General features: G+C 40.0%; 1 protein-coding gene across 18 annotated transcripts in view; it reads left to right on the forward strand.

Moving 5' to 3' along the window:
- PAM (peptidylglycine alpha-amidating monooxygenase) overlaps positions 1-22,841 on the forward strand; it is a 283,678-nt gene that overhangs the window by 178,842 nt on the left and 81,995 nt on the right. For all 18 annotated transcript variants that reach the window (XM_064596425.1, XM_064596426.1, XM_064596429.1 and 15 more), the window contains exons 6-7: positions 8,625-8,710; positions 10,306-10,389. In XM_064596425.1, the coding sequence (XP_064452495.1) occupies positions 8,625-8,710; positions 10,306-10,389 (170 nt within the window). The remainder of the gene's footprint in view (positions 1-8,624; positions 8,711-10,305; positions 10,390-22,841) is intronic.

Genomic DNA, 22,841 nt, shown 5'->3' on the forward strand with positions numbered 1-22,841 from the left:
TCCCCAGATTTCTTGGCTGAATATGAGCCATAAGTGAGTAGATGCTTTTGGGGGCTTTTTTACGGTCAATAAGGAAATGAGGGTCCGAAAACTGGGTAATTTAGACATAAAGCACCTACTACAGCTCTTCATTAAAAAAAGGGTAAATTTTAGGAGATCTTAGAAATTGACATATTGCATTTGTTCTTTCTGTGAACACCTTTATTTTATTTTTATTCTAACAGTCAGGTTTTTTTTGTTTGTTTGTTTGTTTTTTTTTAAATACATGGTTGGCTATGGAGAGTATTTCAGGCTTTGAAAATCACCATGTTTTGTTCATACAAGTTGTTTGACATTGGGGTAATTTGGGAGCACCGCTTTTTGTAATGTGAGTTTGTACAGGCCTGTGCACTTTTTTTTTTTTTAAGATTTATTTATTTATTTGAGAGAGGGAGAATGAGAGAGAATGAGAGGGGGGAAGGTCAGAGGGAGAAGCAGGCTCCCCGCTGAGCAGGGAGCCCGATGCAGGGCTCGATCCCGGGACTCCAGGATCATGACCTGAGCCAAAGGCAGTCGCTCAACCAACTTAGCCACCCAGGCGCCCTCAGGCCTGTGCACTTTTATCTGCTGAACACAAGACCTAGGGTTTAAGGCAATTTATGATGGCCAACTGCAAGGTTATGTGTTCACAATATTGGGTGATTAAAGTGAATGGGCTTCTTCCGTAACCTGCCTTGTACTTAGGTGTCATCTTCTATGCATAACTGAAATTATTATGTTTAGTCTCAGCAATTAATATTTGGTTGAAAACTATTTCTAATGATGCTTGTGACCAACTACTTTTTACAAATCAAAAAAGGTGGCTTCTACAGGTTGTTTGATCCTTTTTGAAAAGAAGAATCCCAGCTGGTTAAATGAAGCTATTTCCAGCTGTTGTAACTGGAATCATTCTCAAGCTAAAGCAGTAGTGCTTTACAGTCCTGTGAAGCTTTAGCTTAAATCCCTTTCAACTGCTTCTATTTATTAACCACCTGCTGTGTCTTTTTAAATGCCATTGTCTCCACAGGGTTACAGATGCTGATGAGAGGAAAGAGAAGAGTAGCTAAAACATATATATATATATATGTGAGACACCCTGCCTGGTTACTCATTTAAATGACTGGTTTCTTTAGGGTGATATTATGTCTACAGCTTAGTTGCCCCCCTCATGGTGATAATGGTTCTTTGGTTGAGAATGGTATTTCCATATGCTGCCTTCAGGCACCCTCTCCATATCCTCGCTACCTGTCATCTGTACATGCTGTATCTTCCGCAATCCCCTCTTTGTTTCTTCTGCCACAGTGAAACTTCTAAAGTTAAACATTCATAGGTGTATCTTCCGCAATCCCCTCTTTGTTTCTTCCGCCACAGTGAAACTTCTAAAGTTAAACATTCATAGGTGTATCTTCCGCAATCCCCTCTTTGTTTCTTCTGCCACAGTGAAACTTCTAAAGTTAAACATTCATAACATCCTTGTCGGTATAAATAAAAATAATACAGTCTCCAAAACCTGTGCTATACCTTGTTCTAAGCACTATAAAATGTGCCTTTGATTGTGTAACAAATTTTAGGTATAAATCCCTGCTAGGCTAAAATTGATTGTATCCATTTTCTTTTTCAATGTAATATTATAATAGATTCATATGATAGTGCATATCAGGGTAGTATGAGGGATCTTTGTTTATATAAGACACACTTGGTACTTATTCTTACTTGTAGTTACCAGTGATCATAATCCTTGGCTAATTTTTTTTAAAGACTTTATTTATTTATTTATTTATTTGAGAGCGAGAACGAGTTGGAGGGAGGGCAGAGGGAGAGGGAGAAGCAGACTCCTCCCTGAGCAGGGAGCCCCACATGGGGCTTGGGGCTCGATCGCAGGGCCTCAGGATCACGACATGAGCCAGCCAAAGGCAGACGCTTAAGTGACAGAGCAAGCCACCCAGGTGCCCCTTCCTTGGCTAATTTTTTTTTTTTTTTTAAGATTTTATTTATTCATTTGAGACACAGAGATACAGAGAGAGAGAGAGAGAGCATGAGCAGTGGGAGAGGCAGAGGGAGAGGAAGAAGCAGACTCCCCGCTGAGTCAGGAGCCCGATGTGGGACTCGATCCCAGCACCCTGGGATCATGACCCGAGCCGAAGGCAGACGCTTAACCATCTGAGCCACCCAGGCGCCCCAGTTCCTTGGCTAATTTATAGAAACCTGGATTAGAGGTGTTCCTTAGCAACTGACCACTTCTTGGTAGACTAGTGTCAACTTTAATAATGTACAGTGGCATGATTGTAACCATTTCGACAGTTTCAACAGAAACAGACATTACATAACTTTAAACATGGTTCTTTTCTGGCAGACTAGTATTTATGTTAAACAGAATAGCAATATTATAGCATTGAGCTATAACATTCAGCATAAAGCCAGTTGTAATAAACATTGGTCAAATTATTTAACTTGTGTTGGTCTGTAAAATGGGACTACTAATCCCACCTAATTGGGCCACCATGAAGAATAAATAAAGTGATGTAAATAATGGCGCAGTGCCTGGCACGTAGATGTACTTAATAAATGGTAGTTGTTATCCTTATTTATTTAATTAATAAAATATTTCTTAGCCATCTACCATGTGCCAAGCACTTTGTTAGGCACTGAAAATTTGGTGTGAACAAAACAGACACACCCTCTTTTTTATAGACCTTGTGGCTTCTTTAATCTCACTAGGAAGGTGGGGTGTGAATATTGTGGGGCTGTTTATCAGGCTGGTGCCTTTTAATCACCGCTCTTATTAATTAAATATCCTTCTAATTACTATGTTAATAGTAATACTTATTGCATACCCATTGCATTGATATTCACATAAGATTTGTCTGAATTGGGAAGTATGTTCTGTGGGTTTATAGAGCAGTTAATGAAATTTGAATACCTGAGCCATTCCAGATGCAATTTTGAATGATAAAGAATATGCCACATATGCCATTGATTATATATTGTGTTTCTTAAAGAAACGTTCTAATTTTGGATAATTTTCCTGTGGCCCTGATATTTAACTTACTAAAATTGGAATTTAAGGCTATATAGACTTAACTTGAGGGTATGACAATTTTATTTAAAAAAATTTTTTTTTTTAGGGACGCCTGGGTGGCTCAGTCGGTTAATAAGCTCAGTCAGTTAAGCATCTGCCTTCGGCTCAGATCATGATCCAAGGGTCCTGGGATCAAGTCCAGCTTCAGGCTCCCTGCTCAAAGGGGAGCCTGCTTTTCCCTCTGCCTACCACTCCCCCTGCTTATGCTCTCTTGCTCTCTCTCTCTCTCTCTCTCTCTCTCTGACAAATGAATAAATAAAATCTTTAAAAAATTTTTTTTAGATAAAAAAAGAAATGAGTTGTCAGTTCTGATCTTCCCTGAGTAACCGTGGATTTTAAATAGCCTTTAACTGATATAACTAGAGAGTACTTTAACAGTCAATCATGCTTTATTTGGATAATTCAAAATGACAGGTTAGCATTTTTCAGTGCTTGGCATAGTCTGAAAATATTCCTGCCATCTGAATGGTTTCCCCATGGATTAGAGGTGAAAAGGTTCTAAAAGCAAAGGTCCAAGAATCCAGAATAATTTTCTTTTCAAAAGTTAATTCTCATCACTTTTACTACAAATACTAAGAAACCACAAGGGAGCTATGTGAATCTTTTCACAATTAATTGGCTTAATCTGGAGGAGCCTTAAGGAGAAGCTGCTAGAATTGTAAGACTAAGAAGTCTAGTTGATGAGGCCTGAAATTACAACAGCCATTGATCAAGGGTTACATTGCTTCCTAGCCTGAAGACTTTTCTTATTAATAAGAATAGTAAAAATCCTCTCTATTTTTGTAGTACTCTTTGGAAGGCCAAAATACCATTTTTATCCCTTTGGTCCTTTTTTTTTTTTTTTTTTTTTTTTTAAGTAATCTCTACATCCAACGTGGCCTTCACCTACAACCCCAAGATCAAGAGTTGCACACTTGGGGCGCCTGGGTGGCTCAGTTGGTTAAGCGACTGCCTTCGGCTCGGGTCACGATCCTGGAGTCCCGGGATCGAGTCCCGCATTGGGTTCCCCGCTGAGCGGGGAGTCTGCTTCTCCTTCTGACCCTCCCCCCTCTCATGCTCATTCTCTCTCTCAATAAATAAATAAAATCTTTAAAAAAAAAAAAAAGAGTTGCACACTTGACCAACTGAGTCAGCCAGGCGCCTCTCCTGGGGTTATTGTATGTGGAGAAAATATGATGTTATTTTTTCATTTAAAAGGGAAGATATTATTCTGAAAATGAAACGGTGTAGGGATTTTATTCAAATGCTCTTTGCCACTCTGTTATATTTTCCCATTGTATTATCCATTCCAGAATCCATTTCTCTTGGCCTCTTGTTTTTCCTCTTCTCCTCGTACTCTCACATACTAAGTTTTAGGATTAGTCTCAATATCCCAGTGCCTTCCAGTAAGTCATTCTTTACTCAGTCTTGAGTTTAATAAATTTCTTAAAAATTATAAAGCAGGATTTGAAAAATCAAGGTTTGTTTTTGGAGCTCTTCTTTTACCAGAGCTAATGGGAAAATAAAATATAAAATCATTGTCTCTTTGGGAATAAGTGAGAACAATTACCTAGAATTTGATTTTAGAATTGTATACACACATTGCAGCTTAGTTCAGATATTATAGTAGTGTAGTCATCGAAGCTTATCTTCACAGAATATCATTTTCTGCCCGTAAATCAATCTCATGAATTGAGATAGAAGGGAGGGTGACAGGCAGAACTTTGAATCATGGCTGGAATATGTGACCTTTGGAAGTTAAAACTCTCTGAGCTTATTCAGCTGTAAAGCATAACCTATTTGCAGTGTTCTCATGAAAGCTGATTTCTACAAAATACCAGGCAAGTAATAATTCAGATTTATCGTTGTTTAAATATTTTACTTAAAGCTTCTTGAGGAAATTAAAAAAAAAATTTATTATACTTGACACTGCAATAACATTTAGGCCAATTCAAATCTTCGCTTGTATGTGAAAAGTTAAAAACTTACTTGGAAGGTAACTTCACCAAACATTTCTTGAATATTTACTAAATGCCAGGCAGGATTGCAGGTGCTGGGAGTTTATTAAACCACAGAGTATGCACAGTCTGGTTGGAGAGGAGATAAGTAAGCTGATGCTTAAGATGGACGCTGTGGTTAATGAGTGGGAGGCTGAGGATCAGAGAAAGCTTCCCCCAGGAGAAAGTCTGAAGGGAATTTTTTTTTTTTTTTTAAAGATTTTATTTATTTATTTGACAGAGAGAGACACAGAGAGAGAGGGAACACAAGCAGGGGGAGTGGGAGAGGGAGAAGCAGGCTCCCCGCAGAGCAGGGAGCCCCATGCGGGGCTCGATCCCAGGACCCTGGGATCACGACCTGAGCCGAAGGCAGCCGCTTAACCGACTGAGCCACCCAGGCGCCCAGTCTGAAGGGAATCTTGAAGGAGAAAGGAAGTATAGGTTTGTCAGGCAGAGATTTGGGGAAGGGGTTTTCCAGGCCAAGGGAGTAGTACGGGAGAGAGACTTTAAAAAGTGGCAGAAACTTGGCATGAATAAAACGGGACCTTTTTCTGAGATATAAAAGGTCCCAGATAGGGCGCCTGGGTGGCTCAGTTGGTTGAGCGACTGCCTTCGGCTCAGGTCATGATCCTGGGGTCCCGGGATCGAGTCCCGCATCGGGCTCCCTGCTCGGCGGGGAGTCTGCTTCTCCCTCTGATCCTCCCCCTCTCATGCTCTCTGTCTCCCATTCTCTCTCTCTCAAATAAATAAATAAAATCCTTAAAAAAAAAAAAAAAAAGGTCCCAGATAATGAAAAACCTTATGTGTTATGCTACAATGTTTGGATTTTATTTTCATGTTATTTTTGGGAAGCATTGCAAAGGTTTTGTGCCAGCAAATGACCTAATCAAGTATGTAGCTTAGAAAAACTTACTAAAACAGTTTTCTCTGTTATATTTCATTCTGGTTCCTTCTAGTCATACGCTGAATTGACTTCCATATCAGAGGAAACAATTATCTTGCTTAACCTGAGACTGTCATCACATTGATGGGAGGCACTTTTGTATATTTATGATCTTTGTTGAAAGCTATGAAAATTGCTACCCAGACCTTTAAATTTTAGTAGCTCACAGTAGTGAGATACAAAGTTCATCACATATGACAGCCTCATTTCTTAAATTCTAATAGCATGAGGCCGAGGAGGAAAACTGCTTTGGGGCACTGTCCAGTACCCTAAGCTTTGTGGCACAGTGGGCACGAGGGTGTCAGACATTTGCTCCAATGCACACGTCTCACATGATAATTGATCCTTCGTCCTAAGTATATTGTTCTTGACAGTGAACACTAAGAAACCACTGGTTGATGTGTTTTACATTGCACACTACCCAATTCCTTTCTACATCCTGTTTGATAGAAGCAAAATCATTTGCTAAATAGAACCTTATGGGGACCTCCTGGTTCCCGGTCCCTCACTCCTTCATTCAGGTGGGTAATAGGTGTCTGTCCTTACTGCCTATTCCCCCACCCATTTCTGGCCATAAGCAGGGAACATGTTAGGATTCCCTGCCTCTGAGTTTGAAGGTACATTTTACCAGTGATTTTCTTATCTGTGACCTGGTGTTGTCCAGGTTCTAGCCTCAGTTCCTAACCTGTTTAGAAAGCTATCACGGCCTGCCTTTATTTTTTTTTCCCCGGCCATGGGCAGTGCCCATTTTCTCCTGTGTGAGCCAGCCTCCTGCCCAAGAAGCTATATTTGTCCTTGTCCTTGATAGCCCTCCAACCTTTCAAGTTTTTCTAAACCCCTGAGTCAGACTTAGCTTGGTGCCAGTTTCCCAAAACACAGATCTAGAAAGGCAACATAAAAACGTTACCGAATGGTGTTTTGAAAAATCCAATTCTAGAACAGAACAAAATAAGAGATATAGTCATGGAAAAAAAAAAAAATGTGTGGCTTGGACGCAGGAAGCGTACCATTAATGAATTTGGATTGACCACCGTGGATTCTAGTGTGTCCGTCAGCGTAGCAGGGGCCACACGTACGTGGGCACCACAGCCCGAGCGGGAGGCTTGGCACACAGGCCTGTGAGGGTTTGCCGACATGCCCACGACCCACAGCGGCTGATGGGAGGTTCTGGGATTCAAATCCAGATGCGTCTTTCTGCCTAGGCTCCTTTCACCCACAGCTCTGCTTCTCAATGATGAATCTCGAGATGAAGTGAATGTTTTGTTGAAGAATGCATTACCCTGGTATAGTGCTTTGAGGTGTGCAAAGTGCTTTCTCTTGTATCTCATTTGGTTTACAGAGTAACTGTGAGGTTAAGTGTAGCTGACCCTGTTTTACAAGAGAGAAAACTGAGGCTCAGTAGATTGAGTGAATTGCCCAACAGGAAACAACTTACAAATGGCACAGCCAGTATTCAAACACTCAGAGTCACGTATGTAGCACCAAGAACCCCTTAAGGGGGCTACACTGGTATGGTTCCCCCTGCAGAAGGTAGGTGCTGGGCGCTACTGTGTGTTGACGTGGCCAAGATTTATTGATAATGCTGAGCCCCAAGGGGAAATGTGGACGACATTTCTTTTAGTCCCCTTCCAAATGAACACTGTGTTAGTGCTGGTTTCCATGTGCTGTCTGTGTGATGCTTACCTTCCTACCTGATTTACACACATTACATTCCACATAGGCACATATCCAATTATAAATTGTACCTCCGCCTCACAGGATTGGTGCACGTCGGGTAACACACAGGTGCATCTCCCTTTGTATTTACTTTTTTTCACATAGAAAATTATTCTTTGCTCTAGTCTTTTTTTTTTTTTTTTAAGATTTTATTTATTTATTTGAGAGAGAGAGAATGAGAGACAGAGAGCATGAGAGGGAGGAGGGTCAGAGGGAGAAGCAGACCCCCTGCCGAGCAGGGAGCCCAAGCAGGGACTCGATCCCGGGACTCCAGGATTGTGACCTGAGCCAAAGGCAGTCGCTTAACCGACTGAGCCACCCAGGCGCCCTCACCTTTATTTTTTTTTTAAGATTTTATTTATTTGGGAGAGAGAGAGTGAGAGACAGAGAGCACGAGAGGGAAGAGGGTCAAAGGGAGAAGCAGACCCCCCGCCGAGCATGGAGCCCGATGTGGGACTCGATCCCCGGACTCCAGGATCATGACCTGAGCCGAAGGCAGTCGCTTAACTGACTGAGCCACCCAGGCGCCCCTATTTTCTTTTTTTTTTTTAAGATTTTATTTATTTGACAGAGATAGTGAGAGCAGGAACACAAGCAGGGGGAGTGGGGGAGGGAGAAGCAGGCTTCCCGCGGAGCTGGGAACCCGATGCAGGCACTCAATCCCAGGGCCCTGGGATCATGACCTGAGCCGAAGGGACTGAGCCCCCCAGGCGCCCTCTTTGCTCTAGCCTTTGTTAGGATCTTAAAGCTGGTGTGACTGCAATCATGATATTCTATGTATTTTACTTTGTTTTCAAATACCTTCCCCTATCCTCTCCTCCCCGTGGTGAATGATTTATGTGTTTTGCTACTTGAATCTTCATTTACGGCTACTTTTTTTTTTTTCCTTCAGGTTTTGTGATGAAGGAACCTGTACAGATAAAGCCAATATTCTCTATGCCTGGGCAAGAAATGCTCCCCCTACCCGCCTCCCCAAAGGTATACCTGAGGCCTCTTGCACAGTCTTCTCTAAAGCTGTTTAATTTCTGACTCCAGAGTACTTTTTATCATATGTCCTTCCCACAGTTGTCGGCAGTGTTCCATTTTGCAATTTCACAATAAAAATAACCTGTATTACTTGCTTTGCCCTGAAAAGGTTTCACTTAGGTAGTTACTCTTTCTCTGCCTCTCTTTGGTAAGTAACTTGCCCACACAACAGTTTAGACAGAATTAGAAAATATCCAAGTATACCTCAAGCCACCTTTGGCCTATGGGACATTGGCTCTTGATGGCAGGAGCGTTTCATGAGCCAAGAGAGCTAGGAATTAAATAAATTGCTGTTTCAGCAAACAGGTATTTTTTTTAATAGTCTTGGAACCTGGGTATTGAATGTAATGCCAAACCTCAGCTGGCTTCCTGACTTCACTCTAAACTGTTCATAACTTCCAATGTGTGAATGAATTACCAGGCTCTCCTTTATTACCATGTTTCTTTTTTTTTTTTTTTTTAAAGATTTTATTTATTCATTTATTTGAGAGAGTGAGAGAGAGAGCACATGAGAGGGGGGAAGGTCAGAGGGAGAAGCAGACTCCCTGCCAAGCAGGGAGCCCGATGCGGGACTCGATCCCCGGACTCCAGGATCATGACCTGAGCCGAAGGCAGTCGCTTAACCAACTGAGCCACCCAGGCGCCCCTATTACCATGTTTCTTAATATCAAGGGGAATGTGCCATTCTCTAACAGGTAGGTCTGCCATGGTTCAGGGACGGTGTCTCGTGATACACATGCTCTTCCCTTGCCCCCCTGCCTTCGCCAGCTCTAATTTTGCTTCAGATGAGCTTCTCAATCCTCTCAATAGTTTACCAGGCAGCTGCTACCAAACAAGTGTGGCAGCTAATGGCGGCTGGGGGAAGGCGGTTGTAGATTTGTTGGCATTTTTAAGATCCATTCATTGAGCAGATAGGAAAAAAAACTATCTCCGCCTATAAATATTTTCTCTGTAGATTTTTTTTAAAGCTTCCTAGCAGACTCTATTAATAGTACGACTATTAGGAACCCTTCAGATTCCAAGAACCTATTGACACACTGGACTTTGTAATCTCACTGATAACTGATTTTCTCAATAACATTTTTGCAGATAACCTGTTTTCATATGGGAATAAAAGCCTTTCCCCTGAGATGCTCCTAAGAAGTCTGTTTTTGAGATTCAATCAGAAAATAAAAATGAACATGAATATATTCAAAACAAAATGAAAGAATGGGTTTATGTATGTCTGTTATATATAAAATCAACAAGGGCAGAATTTTGTTTTCTATTTCTTTCAGAATGAGTGAATTTTCCTCTTAAAGTGTATGTGATTACTCTGGTTCTGAAATGGGAAGTATGAATAGAATCCTATCAGAGCTTTGAAAAGGAATGATAGATTATATTAGAAATGTTCAGTGAATGCCAAGTTCATTTTATTTTTAATATAACATAATTTCATATGTTATATGTTATTTCCCTTTGGATTTCAGAGATCAGCAACCTGAGATTAGCTCCATTTTAGACTTTGATTTCTAAAATATTAATCTGTCTTCTTTGTAAATCTTTAGGTGTTGGATTCAGAGTCGGAGGAGAGACTGGAAGTAAATACTTTGTACTACAAGTACACTATGGGGATATTAGTGCTTTCAGAGGTAAGTTTTGAAATGTTGGAGCTAAGCACAACTTTAAGTACTATAAATATATAAAATATATATAAAAATGTAAAATGTACACACTAACTATTGGTCACACTTTCTGCCCACTGGGAAACAACTACTTTTGTTTCCTTTAATTTGGGACTATTGAAGAAATAACTTAAAAAAATTTTTTTTTTTTATTAACATATAATATGTTATTTGTTTCAGGGGTACAGGTCTGTGATTCATCAGTCTTACACAATTCACAGCATTCACCATAGCACATACCCTCCCCAGTGTTCATCACCCAGCCACCCCATCCCTCCCATCCCCCTCCACTCCAGCAACCCTCAGTTTGTTTCCTGAGATTAAGAGTCTCTTACGGTTTGTCTCCCTCTCTGGTTTCGTCTTGTTTCATTTTTCCCTCCCTTCCCCTATGATCTTCTGTCTTATTTCTCAAATTCCTCATGATACTTGTCTTTCTCTGATTGGCTTATTTCCCTTAGCATAATACCCTCTAGTTCCATCCACATTGTTGCAAATGGCAAGATTTCATTTTTGATGACTGCATAATATTCCAGTGTGTGTGTGTGTGTGTGTGTGTGTGTGTGTGTGTGTGTGTGTGTACATACACACCACATCTTCTTTATCCATGCATCTGTTGATGGACATCTTGGCTCTTTCCATAGTTTGGCTATTGTGGACATTGCTGCTATAAACATTGGGGTGCACGTACCCCTTTGGATCACTACATTTGTATCTTTGGGGTAAATACCTGGTAGTGCAATTGCTGGGTCGTAGGGTAGCTCTATTTTCAACTTTTTGAGGAACCTCCATACTGTTTTCCGGAATGGCTACACCAGCTTGCATTCCCACCAACAGGGTAAGAGGGTTCCCCTTTCTCCTCATCCTCGCCAACATCTGTTGTTTCCTGACTTGTTCATTTTAGCCATTCTGACTGGTGTGAGGCGGGTCTCACTGAGGTTTTGATTTGTATTTCCCTGATGCCAAGTGATGTTGAGCACTTTTTCATGTGTCTGTTGGCCATTTGGATGTCTTCTTTGCAGGAATGTCTGTTCATGTCTTCTGCCCATTTCTTGATTGGATTACTTGTTCTTTGGGTGTTGAGTTTGATAAATTCTTTATAGATTTTGGATACTAGCCCTTTATCTGTATGTCATTTGAAAACATCTTCTACCGTTCTGTTGGTTGTCTTTTGGTTTTGTTGACTGTTGAAGAAATGACTTTTTTTTTTTAAGATTTTATTTAGTTTTTGACAGAGAGAGAGACAGCGAGAGAGGAACACAAGCAGGGGGAGTGGGAGAGGGAGAAGCAGGCTTCCTGCCAAGCAAGGAGCCCGATGCGGGGCTCGATCCCAGGACCCTGGGATCACGACCTGAGCCGAAGGCAGACGCTTAATGACTGAGCCACCCAGGAGCCCCAGAAATGACTTTTATTTTGAAAACTATAATCTTTTATACGTCCTACTGTGCTGCTTTCTCTTATGCTGACTTCAGGGTTCTTTTGCTTTCCAGTGTATTGTCTTATCTACCCTCTCCTATTAGGGGATTCCTTCCAAGGAGTATTGTCAGAAGAATGGGGATTTAGCAATTTATTTCCATTACTATAGGCAAACCATGACTGGAAGAGTCAACATGTTTTGCAGTACCAGAAAAGTTCTCCAACACTCGAGTTCATGTCGGTGCTTACTCTGTGATCTATACTTGCCACCTCGTGAACTCATCCATCGTCCACTGCACTGAGGCACAGAGCCCACCTACTCCTTTGACACCTGCTAAACATCCCCCTAGACAACTCATTGGTCTACCCATGATTACGATGCACTTCATTTTTTCTTTATTGAAGTATAATTGACATATAATACCCTATTCGTTTCAGGTGTGTATCATAGTGATTCAGTATTTTTATACATTATGAAATAATCCCCATGGTAAGTCCAGTTACCATCTGTCAGCATACAAAGTTATTACAATATTATTGACTATATTCCCTATGCTGTACATTAATCCCCATGACTTTATTTTATAACTGGAAGTTTGTACTATGTACTCCATTTAAATCCTCCTTTTCTTATTATAGAATCATTAACATGAGGAAGGGGCCCCCGTTCCCAAGGCAACCGAGACTGGTACTTGTTCCTTGTGCTGCATTTAGTCGAACTCCAACTGCCTTCCAGGTTTACACTTTAGTGTTCACGGGAGTGTAAATATTAAGCAATCTTCTCCTTGGCTTATCAGCTTTTCCACTATGTCTTGCTGACTTATACATATTGCCCCGAGTTCTCTAATTTAACATTATATTTCTGCTAACTAACTTCATACATTTTCCTCTCCAGACACATTAGTTTCCTCTCTGACAACTGAGTCTTGAAGTACATGTCCATCTCTGTCTATGAAGTATCCTCTGGGGCCTTTGCTGAGAGTGACTCACGTGGTGATAGGTCCATAGATCTCAGTATTCAGGACTGGGACAGTAAATATAGTCTTTCTCTGGAAAAAGACATTAGAAAGGATAATTTTGTATGATTGAAAAATTGTCATTAGCACTACAATCAGATATATTATCAATTAAACAAGCTCCTATGGACCAGCCCATGAACCTAACATCCAAATAAATACCAAATTGTTTTTATATTAAAAATATGCTTTGAGTTATAGTATACAAATAGCTTTCCATTTTTGGAACAGAACCTAAAATCTTAAGTTATTCACTGTAGTGTTGAGACAGGGTTTTGTTGAAAAGAATGGAATAAATTTTTTTGTTTGAGGAACAAAGACAGAAATGATCTGCTCTAAAAATTTACCATGTTGGTGTGAGCGGAACAGGCAGATTCCAACACTGCTGACTTCCAAAGCATTGACAAGACTGTAATTTCCCAAGAAGGCATGGAAGGCTTTCCCTGACCACCACAACTAAAGTAGCTGGCCATACCTGCACACTCCCCCACCCCCACTCTCTGTCCTTCTATAGAGCCCTGGACTTCACTTTTCAGCCAGATTCCTCCTGGCTTTGTAGTATGTCCTACCAGATACCACAGTGATACCCTAGGAAAGATGGATGATACAGACTAGTTTTAAAATATATTACTGTCATAATTTAATTTATTACTGGTGAGGAATTAATTTTGTTTTGTATTTTATGTTTAATCTAAGGATAATTTAAAAGTTCTGAGATTTAATATATAAGTATACAGTTATTCTTTAGGAGACTGATATGGAACTTTTATAGTAATTTTTCATTTTTCACTTTTTTGAGAACCATTTTTCTAAAAGAAGGCATATATGAGGTATGAGTTAGAAGGATTACTGGTACTATAATTCATGGGCCTTATTGTAATATAATAAAAATGTAAGCAAAAAATTTCACCCATGTAATTTTTTCAGTAGTATTAGATAAGATCCTGTGCCTTAAGCTATACGTGACTTAGAAGATAAATAAACGCATGGGAAGATATCAAATCTCACTAAAACTAGAGAGCACTTTACATTTATTAAATCGGGGGTGAGTGGAGTTTGAATTAGAAAACCAGGACTGCCAGGGTTTGAACTAATCTGGCACAGTTTGGGGAGCTTTTTAAATTAGTGCAGGGTTTTGAAAAGCAACTTTGTGATATCATATGCATTTTATATAGAACATTAAAATCTTGCTCAAGGCTTTTATCCTAAAGAAAGAGTTGTTGTTTTTAAATGAGCTACCTACCCATGGTTGTTTATGCCCTATTAACTATTAATATGAAAAATTGGAAATTTAACAAAGGTCCCTTAATAGGGGACTAGTTAAATAAATGATATAATAGCAAATCATAAAAATTTATATAGACCATCTAATAACAAATCATAAAACTGTATGTATGCTTCCATGTTTCCAAGTATTATAAAGAACAAGGAAAAAAAATAGTCAATAAGCATTGACAAGTCAGAATTGTGTGATTTTTTTTTCCTTTAAAATGTTATAACATTATCTTGATGTTTTTCAATTTCACAAGTGGAAGTACTATGTTAAGTCTTTCAGTACCTACCAGTTAGTATGCTACATTCCCAATCATACCCTCCTGACAAAAAGCATCAGTAAAAATCTCTACATGCCTGATTTTCTTTAGGGAGTGATTTATACTGTATAAAGATTCTATATTGTGATGGCACACTTATCTCTAGATGTACCTAGAAATGAAAAATAATTATATCATCATATCTTTGATTACAAATTATGTATGCTTTTATTATATATCATATATATTATATTTGTATTATATGTTTTTTTATTACATATATAAACACACATATATAATCATATTAGTGTCGGTCCAGATTTGAACTAAATATTAAAACTGTTGATGGTATTTTTTAAGTATAGAAATTAAACATCAGAAGCAGACTCAGAGTACAAGGACATTACTGCACTACTGAAAAGTAGGAAAATATTTGGCTTAAGGGTGCATTTATCCTTACAGGGAGTATTTATCCTTATATGAGAAACCTAGGACTTTTCTTTAATAAAACACCAACAGTGAAAGAAAAATCTTTTAAAATTTGTTGGAATGTGATAAAGTATCAGAAGTCAGATGGGTGTCTCGGACCGTGATCTCTATTAGTAGGAAAAAAATTGAGTGTGATTTTAGAGTGAGTTCTGTGGGATTACATGAAATACTTGTTTTGGTTTGGTCTTTGTTTTAGAAACTGCGCAGAACGTGAAGCTGTGCAAGCATCATTTAGAAGCAGCCATCTTTATTAAATGCCATATCAGTCACAGTGTCAGACCCTTGCCGGGGCTGGGTATCCCAACCTTCCCGCCCACAGGAGTTTAGTATATGTTAGCAGGAGAGACAAGCACAAAATCTGCATTTATAGACAATACTAGAAATGTATACCAGCTCCGGGAGCTGCAGAGAGGCAGAGCATGCAAGTTTGCTGGGAAGCAAGGGGACGCATCTGGGAAAGGCTTCTTAGCCGATGGAAACAGACCAAGGGTTTGAATGGTGATCAGGAGCCCCCAGGTAGGCAGGGGCAGGGGGAAGACACGTTCCAGACAAAGGTAAAAGCGTGTGCATAGACACAGGGAAGTGAAAAGCCTCATGTCCACAAGGAACTTTTGGTAATTTGGTACTACTGGAGTGTGAAAATGCAAAGAGAGAAGTGGCAAGAAATGAGAACACTGGTGAAGGGTGGGGTCAGACCATAGAGAGCTTTGTTAGGACTTTATTCTGCAAAGCACTCAGAGTGCTTATCAGCCAAGCAGTAACCTAAGCTTCAGTCCTAAGTTTGAGGGCGTGGGAAAGCTACTAGCCTAATGAAGAAAAGATCGGGACTTTAGCAGGCCAGGGTGACCCAGGACTGAGGCTCTGGAAAGCCAGAATGAATCCTTTTTTAAATGTACACTTCCTAGCTTTTTATAAATTAATTCCATGGAAAAAATAAAGTAATATAATTAGAAATGATTGTCCCAGGGAGCCTGACTGGCTCGGTTAGTGGAGCGTGCAGCTGTTGATCTTGGGCTTGTGAGTTCAAGCTCCACGTTGGGTGTAGCGGTTTCTTAAAAATATTAAAAAAAAAAAAAAAAAAAAAAAAAAAGAATATCCCGTATAAACAGTAATCTTGTACAGGGGTTAGGTGATGAGACTCTTAAGACCTGATAGCCTGGCAAAGGTACTTGCTAGTTCTGTTAACCCTCACAAAATTTCTAGACCTCTCTGCCCTCCTCCTCACCTATAAAGTGGGATCATAATGGATCATATAAAGGTACCTGCTAAGTGCTCAGTAAAGGTTAACTGGTATCATTATAGTCCCTATAAAAGGCTTCAAGGTGATATAAATTGTCCTAAATGCAACCTTTTGGTCATAGTTGCCCATAATATAAAGAGTGTATTGGTTACTTTTCAAAGGTATTGAAATTTCTTGTTGTATGTAGACACAGAACTGTTCATAGCTGTTACGTTGTGACTAGAAGTTTCCTAGTTGTGCTGTTTCTTGTTCTCCACAACAGTTTTTGTTATTCATAGTTCATTTTTAAGAAGATAAACTACAAGACTGTCCCTGCCCTCGAGGGAATTAGAATAATGGGAACTAGACATTCCTCCTGGTCCTCTTTTTTTTTTTTTTCCACCCAAGTTTTTTCAATCAAGTCTTGTTCCAAAGAGAAAATTCTCCTGAGATTATTGCAGAAATTTGCCACATTTCTTTTGGGCATTTTGGCCCACGGGAATCTTAAGAACCCTGGCCTCTCCTTTGCAGAGTTACTGGTATTAGTTTCCAGGTCTTCAACATTAACTCATTTCTCAAATTGGAAAACCCGTTTACTCACTAACTGAAGTTGGAACAGATATCCTTAAAATGGGTGTAAGGACCTCTGCCCAAGTACTAAGTTCTGACTCTCTTTGGGTTGGCAGAATTTCCAGGCTGTAAACTACTTCCTGTCCTTCAGCTCTTGTTGCTTATAGGAAAAGGAGCAGGTATTGTCAAGGATACAGACCCTCTTCCCCCATCACACACTCACGTACACACACATCCGGGCTCGCTTCCACCCCTGCAGCCCAGCCCTCAAAATAAACATACATTTGAGCATGTTCCTTGCTAGTATAGCTAAGAGATTCATTTTCCTTTGAGGGGGTGTTTAATACTTAATTCTAAGTCAGATGAATGAAACCTGGGGATTCTGTTTTCAGCTCTCCTTTATGTGAGCTCTCAGAAATTTAGTCTCCAAATTTTGGGGATTATAAGTAAAATCATATCATAAAATTACAGGTAGTACCCTTAGCGAACAAATCATTTTTGATAGCCATGTTTTCCAGAAAGCTAAGGTTTTAACTCTGCAAGTACTATACCTTCAAAACATTTTGGACAGAAATCTTGCCCAAATATATTACATGTCTTTTGAAATTAAAATAGGGGGTAGATGCTTAATGCCGATAGCTGTGTCCAACATAACTGATTGGTAATAGATGTTAGTTTCCCTCCTTATCGCTGTCCCCCTTTTCTTCATAATTCAGGGATATCATCCTGAACTTTACTGCACAATGATTTCCCTCAAAATTTTAGGACTATATGGAGTTTTTCTGTTACTGGGGTTGTTGCCTTCTTCTATCTGCTTTTCTGTGTTTTCTGTATGTTCTTCTTTGTCAAGCTACCATTTCAACTCATTTTAATTCAAACAGAGCACTGCATGGAGGCTAAGATGGGCAAACTCAAAAATCTGCCTTCATGTAGCTCACCATCCGGTGGTGGCAAATAAAAATAAAACAATAGCTATAATCACATGAGTCAGTACACAGTCTTTGGGGTTAGAGGGGATTGAGAGGCAGGCAAGACCACGCCCAGTTGAGAAAGAGATTGATTTCTTACAGGCATCATTCTCCCTTGTTCTAAATTGATGAGTTAGATGTGGAATCTAGGTGGCTCCTTTTCATATAGTTGTTCATAAATTTAGAATAAACAGACTCATAATTGAAGTCCTTACAAGGAACTTTCTGAATAAAATCCTGAGAACACTAGTGCCTGGACTTGGTGACCTTCGGATTTGATTTCTCCTTGCCTTCTTTGTGTCATCCCATCCTGTGATCTGTTAGGCGTGGCTTCTGCACAGCTTCATTCCAGGAAAGTGGGTATTACTAGACATAGGGTGTGAGTTCAAGCATGCACACCCCACGCTCGTCCACATCCACACCATGGGGGTTCCGGGCTCACCACCGCCGCAGGAACAGTAGGAAGAGCATGAGAGAATGGAAACAATGGCAGGCAGAAGGGAAAACAGAGGGCTCTCGAGGAATTCTAATTCCACGGTGACTTCTGCCGCATCTCTGCCAGGAAGCTATTGCAAAAAGCTTTGAAATTGTGAGCCCAGGAAAAATCCCTTGCTAATGCATTTTTGAACAAGATGGAGCATAGATCAGTGGCAGGGCAGCTGCTCTTAAAATTATTTCATTCCAGTATAAAGCAGACTACTCTGACTTTAGTGGAAGCGTGAGAGTGCTCTTGACTCCCTGATACCTGATTGCAGGGATATCGGGGAAACTGGGGGAAACTGCGGGGAAGGTCGTGCCCCACCACTTCCTCTGTTGTTTTCTCTAAACCCCTCCCAGTGGCTTCCTCCTGCATGCTCTCCAGGAAGATACACCATCTTCTTTTACTCCTCTGCAAAGTGAGGGATACTCTGGGTGGGGTGCTTAAATCCATGTATTTTCTAGCATTCTGGATTACTTTCCGTATTTGAGAACCTCCTTAAAATTGCAAGAGTGGAATGTGTTACTTCTTCCCCACCCCCAGGGAGCTGCCTGAAAGCCATGAGCCTCTACACTGACAAGAAGACTAGATGGCACCTTCCTAGCACTCAGCCTGGCCTTCCCTGAATAGGACCCTGATGTGCACATAGTCCAACAAGCCTAATCCCCTTCCAGAATATAGGAGGTTAAGGGCGTCTGGGTGGCTCAGTTGGTTAAGCGTCTGCCTTTTGACTCCTGTCATGGTCCCAGGGTCCTGACATCAAGCCCCAGGTCAGGTTCCCTCCTCAGCAGGGAGTCTGCTTCTCCCTCTCCCTCTGCCCCTCCACCCCGCTCATGCTCTCTTACACACGCTCTCTCTCTCAAATAAATTAAATCTTTAAAAAATACATAGGAGGTTAGTTCTCACCATGGTCTTTCATTCCAGGGTGCACATAACGTGTCCAAGTTCTCAACACCAAGGATAGCAGCCCTGCTTAAGCAAGCATAGCCTCAGCACATACAGAAAGGTGGTTCCAGGAAGAGTACATTTTGCCTCAATTTCCCTCTTTTCTCTCAAGGCTGTGATACCCATGCCACTCAGCAAGTCTCCTTTCTTCCTTCCCAACTTCCATTTTTTTAAATTTCTTTTTCTCTTTCTTTCTTTTTCTTTCTTTCTTTCTTTCTTTTTACTTATCTCTCTTTTTATATATATTAACATGTAATGTATTATTTGTTTTGGGGGTACAGGTCTGTGATTCATCAGTCTTACACAATTCATAGCACTTTTTATTTCTTTATTATTCCTTGATATAAGGGCACATTTTTTACTCAATGCTTTGGGCCAAATGTAGTTTGGAAGTAAGAACTTTAAATCTGATAGAAAGGTCCTCAAACGGGCGCCTGGGTGGCTCAGTTGGTTGAGCGACTGCCTTCGGCTCAGGTCGTGATCCTGGAGTCCCGGGATCGAGTCCCACATCGGGCTCCCTGCTCGGCAGGGAGTCTGCTTCTTCCTCTGACCCTCCTCCCTCTCATGCTCTCTGTCTCTCATTCTCTCTCTCAAATAAATAAATAAAATCTTTAAAAAAAAAAAAAAAAAGAAAGGTCCTCAAACATATAAATCATGTATTATATTATATCACCTTTGGGAGTCTGGGGCAGCATCCCTAATCATATATGCTTGTATTCCTATAGCAAAATGTTCAAATATTCACACTACAAGGGATAAATAAAAATCATATATAGCATCACATCCATTCAGACCAAATTTTGCTGCCAAACATTATTTAAAAAAACCTTAGGCTTCCAGAGCTTTTCAGATTTCAGAATTGCAAAAAGTTCTATTAGAACAAAAAAACCTATTCCCTAACACTGGAGTTCTCAGTTAAAATAATAACAAGGATTGGAGGACTCTGGATATATCTGAATATTTTCCCATTAAAATAATCTCTCCCAAACTTTATTTTTCATCTTTTGGAAAATACAGAAAAACATTAAAAAGAAAAGTAAAAAAAATCACAATGCCTTACTATTCAAAAAAACCTATATAAGGTGACTGTTGCACATCTCTATGAATGTGCTAAAAACCTGTGACTTATACACTTTAAAGGGGTAAATTGCGTGTTATGTGAATTACACCTCAGTGAAGCTATTGAAGAAAAGGTATAGAGATTACAAAGGAAAAGAAAAATCTGTGATACCCACTTCATTTCTACCTCCCTTTCTCCCTGGACTCCCACCTCCAGGTAACTGTCATTTATATCTGCCTACTTTTCACATGCTTATCCTAACTAACAGTTCTGCATAAACACAGAAACCACAGATGTGTATATATGCACTTTTTCTTTTTTGGACAAAAATCAGACCACTCTCTTCACAGATCTGCATCTGCTGTTGTTTTTAATTTAACAATGTACCCTGGGCATATTTCTAAGGCAGACCATGTAAAGCTCTTCCATTATTTATAATGGCTGCCTAGTATTCTGTTGTGCAGATACACTATAATGTATATATCCTGTTCCCTATTAAAGACATTTAAGTTCTGAGTTTTTTTGCTATCACAAGCGATGCTGCGGTGAACTTTAATGTAAGCAGTGTTTTAAGTAACGATGTATTGCTACTGCAGGGTAGATTTCTAGAAATGGGATTTTTGGGTCGTGTAGTGTTTAAGCCTTAAGATTCCACCAAATTACCCGACAAAAGAGTTTTTCCAATTTACAATCCAAGTGAATGAGTGAGCCTCATATCCTTACCTCCACTAGATGTTTTCACACTTGAAAAATTTTGCCCATTGTTTACTTAAACAAAGGAATGCCTCTTATTATTTCATTAATAGGATTGGAATTAGCTGGAAGGTCTTAATAGAATTACCTCTAAAGTACATACTCTTTACTAAATCCTGAGAAGTCAGGATTTCTCAGAATCTAATCTAAGGAGTACCTGCACCAGAATCTCCTTGGGGTGCTTTTTAAAGTGAAAATTCCTGATTCCAACCAGATACTGAATCAGACACACAAAAAGCAGAGGTGAGGTCCTGGTGTATGGGAGCTGGCTTGTATTGACTCACAAGACCCAGTTGTTAATTTTCAGATGTTTTTTGTAACCATCACTAAAAATGAAGGCAATAGATACTCAAAAATTATCATCTCCTAATTATTTTACTACATTTTACTATCACTGCTCTTGAGGATATTTAAGTTATTATTTCTCTTGTATCCATATAGTGGAAATACTGTAAAAAAATAACTGCTCATCTCTTCCCAGCCCAGTGTTCAGTGCTGTCACATCGATAGCTTGAAATCAACCATGGTGGGAATAGTTGCATTATGGAAATTGACAAATGCTGCAGATCAGAGCTTGAGAAATTATTTTGTTGGTTGTTTATAGATTTAAGAAAATGATGGAGGGGTGCCTGGGTGGCGCAGTCCGTTAAGTATCTGACTCTTGGTTTCAGCTCAAGTTGTGATCCCAGGGTCGTGAGATCAAGCCCCAGGATGGGCTCTGCACTCAGCATGGAGTCTGCTTGAGATTCTCTCTCCCTCTCCCTCTGCCCCTCCCATTTATGCTTGCTCTCTCTCTCTCTCTCTAAAATAAATAAATCTTTTTAAAAAGAGAGAGAGAAAGTTATGGAAAAGGTGTTGGTGATGCAGATTATTGTGAATAGTCTTACAATTTGAGGAAGTATTTTTCCAATATTAAAAGCCATTAACCAGCACAGCAAAGATTTGACCCACATCACTGACAAGCAAATGCAGTTCCAACATTTATCTTTGTTGTTTCAACAAACAAGAACATCAGCAAACATTCTTGTCTGAATTACTCACTCATCAGTTAAAACCATACATTGGCTATGGAAAAGTTCAGAAAAAAATGAGGAAAGAATTCTGTGTCATTCAACCGGTAATATGGAATTTACAGTAAAGAATATTATATATTTTAGGGGCGCCTGGGTGGCTCAGTCATGAAGCGTCTGCCTTCGGCTCAGGTCATGATCCCAGAGTCCTGGGATCGAGCCCCGCATCAGGCTCCCTGCTCGGCGGGAAGCCTGCTTCTCCCTCTCCTACTCCCCCTGCTTGTGTTCCCTCTCTTGCTGTGTCTCTCTCTGTCAAATAAATAAATAAAATCTTTAAAAAAAAAAGAATATTATATATTTTATTATTTATTAATTGTGTGCTACACATCATTTATATTAACAAAAACTATAATAAATTCATATGTACACACACAAGCATATTTTTCCCCAGAGACAATGTTACCAGTACCAGTGAGCCCAGAATTCTGGAATTTTAATGAGCTGCCCAGTTGGTTTTGATGCAAACTAAAGTTTAAAAACAGAGGCTCAGGTGGCTCCTGGGTGGCTCAGTTGTTAAGCGTCTGCCTTCAGCTCAGGTCCTGATCCCAGGGTCCTGGGATCGAGCCCCGCATCGGGCTCCCCGCTCTGCGGGAAGCCTGCTTCTCCCTCTCCTATTCCCCTTGCTTGTGTTCTCTCTCTCGCTGTGTCTCTCTCTGTCAAATAAATAAACAAAAATCTTAAAAAAAAAAAAAAAACAGCAGCTCAGATTGTCCTAGTAAGAACTGAAGTGACTTCTGCATTTTTCCCCCCTGTACTACATGTGTGTCAGGGCAATCTCCTGGGGCTTGGGACATGAGCAGAATAATTTGCACTTACCAAAATAAGTATAATTAAATCTCAATTCTCTTAAGAAAGGGGGAGCTTTGAAAGAGGAAAATTGCATTTAATTACTGCCTGGTATTCTAG

Source organism: Mirounga angustirostris, unplaced genomic scaffold, assembly GCF_029215605.1.
Source record: "Mirounga angustirostris isolate CCGP_5_RB_7025 unplaced genomic scaffold, mMirAng1.0.hap1 SCAF_7, whole genome shotgun sequence".
NCBI classification, from domain to species: Eukaryota; Metazoa; Chordata; class Mammalia; order Carnivora; family Phocidae; genus Mirounga; species Mirounga angustirostris.